Here is a 2350-nt window from a genome sequence, read left to right on the forward strand (position 1 = left end):
CAACTTGGTGTTAATATAACGATTCATAATAAGTGAATGAAATTAAAAAAAAAAAAAAAAAAACTAAAATTTTCTTATATGAATTTCTATTTTTTTAAAATTTGATGTATAATAATATATAAGCCATCTTACGGTTATCGTGCAGGTCACGTGAGTCCTATATTTACATGCATAATGCCACATCATTGCCAGCTTATCCCCACACACTCATCATCCACGCTAAAAATGAAATAAAATCACACTTTACAGTCTACACTCCACCCTTCTTTCATCCTCTCTTTCTTCTTCAATTCTAAGCTGATCGCTAAACCCAGGTTTAATAAATTCCGGCCAACCCTTCTCGCCGTGGACCATCATGACCTCCGGATGCATGTCAACATGCATTGCCGACGATGCCCGTGTCCCTGTTAGAGCTACATATGTTAACCTCTACAAATGGCCTGATTCTGACCGTGAATTCGTCCGATCAGTCAGTAGAAACAGTCACCGGAAGAACGGAGAAAGCCAGGGTCACCCCCGCCTGGTCGACAGTATCTCATGCCGGCAGCTTTACCTTCGAAGCTACACATTTTCAAGAAAAGAGAGCTTGAATGAGAGAACCATGAACTGTATTGGAAGAGTTAAAGAAAGGGCGGCTGTTCGAGGGAAACAGAAAAAGTCTCCAACGAGTAGTGCAGGTGGCGGCCGGCAGAGAGATGGTGGAAAGAGGAGGAGGAGGAGGAAGTGCACGGTGGTTATGAAGGCGAAGGAGGCGTCATATGCTGCCTTAGCATCCATCTTCCGTAGGTTGTTATCTTGCACCACTAAGATTGATGTTGTGGATTGAGTTTTGATCATATGCATGAAGATCGATACTTTGATTTTTTTTTTTCTTCTGTATGTAAGCTGCTTGATTTATGTTTATTTTCTTTATTTATGTTATCAATGTTAATACAACAAAATATAAAAACGATAACTCTATGTAAAGAAATTTATATATAATTTTACTAGTCCGTGAGTTATTTTAAGTGCTAAATACTTCAATCAATGTAAATGGCCTAAAACACAAGTGATATCTGAATGTTGAAAGCTAAACCATTTAAACTGTTTAACTAATAAATTATCTGAATTATTATAATATATAAATTGGTTTATATTGACATGTAGAATGTGTAACTATTCAGGCAGTATCAAAATATAGTTAATTAAATAGTCCGATGTAAAATAAATAAATTAAAGCAATGTATAGGACAATTAGATGTTTGAAATTTCATGTCAATAAAAAAATCATGCAAAGAATTGATAAAATTTGAAATTTAGATGATAGTTCATCAATATATGTTAAATATTTTTTGGGCACTAACATCATCTATGAAATTGTCTAATAACCCCATATATAATTACCAATTATTACTTGTTCGTGTAAACAAAATACACATTAATGATATATTCATTCTGTTCTCATTTTGTAGATGATTTAGTCATTTAATGGATTATAGAATCACTACAGTTATGTAATATATTAAATAAAAAAAATAAAAGGATATGAAGTGTTTTTTTCCTGTAAAAATCATTATCATTGTTCACGTAAATATTTAGATGGTTATATTTTGTATCAAATAGTCAAAGTAGTTTCTTTAAGTATTATAAATCAGATTATCGTATTACTAGTTACTCGTCTTCAATCAGGATACATAGCACTATATTCTAGATATTAATTAACAAAATGTAATTATGCTTAGCATTACTTAGCTTAGATTGCATGACTTAAAATAATATGATTCGGCATGATGATAATAATAGAACACACATTCTAACTAATATATATGATACATAAATTAACAAGGAAGTAAATGATGGAAATTTTCTTCACTCTTTTATAATTTGTGTGATAGATTTAGTGGTCACTATGATGACTAAAAGAAGCATACCATCGGAAAAAGGGAAAAAAGGTTATCCTCAAATGAAGAAAGATGATTAAATACGCAAAGTCAAATAAATGCAACTTATAATGCAAGAATGGTTGTCTTTGTCAACAATAACAGTTTGCAATATATTAGTAACATGCACTTTAACTAATTAGATGAGTTATACGCTATGTTTTTTCAATTATGTTTAAGTACCTGTAATCAATATTGATGATATCGGTAATCATACACAATTGAAATAACCAATAGTATATTTTTTTTGAACGTTAAAAACACACATCATCTAATTCTACTTTTAATTCTACACCTTTATCATTGACAGGATTTGAACCTCAATATTTTTGGGAGAGATCTTTTCTACACACCTTAATATCGTTAACTTGTAGTATAATAAAGACAAAGGAACTTAAGTTTGATGTCAGTCTTGTATCTCCAGAAGAAAA

The 2350-nt window shown here is 31.4% G+C and overlaps 1 protein-coding gene across 1 annotated transcript; it reads left to right on the plus strand.

Moving 5' to 3' along the window:
• The first annotated feature begins 210 nt into the window (after nt 1–210).
• LOC145051978 (uncharacterized) lies at nt 211–989 on the plus strand. The gene has a single exon (XM_078999801.1). The coding sequence runs from the start codon at nt 356–358 to the stop codon at nt 824–826; it is 471 nt and encodes a 156-aa protein (XP_078855927.1). The 5' UTR covers nt 211–355; the 3' UTR covers nt 827–989.
• Nucleotides 990–2350: the final 1361 nt, after the last annotated feature.

The sequence above is a fragment of the Lactuca serriola genome, chromosome 5, assembly GCF_051521515.1.
Source record: "Lactuca serriola cultivar US96UC23 chromosome 5, Lser_US96UC23_V15, whole genome shotgun sequence".
Taxonomy (NCBI): domain Eukaryota; kingdom Viridiplantae; phylum Streptophyta; class Magnoliopsida; order Asterales; family Asteraceae; genus Lactuca; species Lactuca serriola.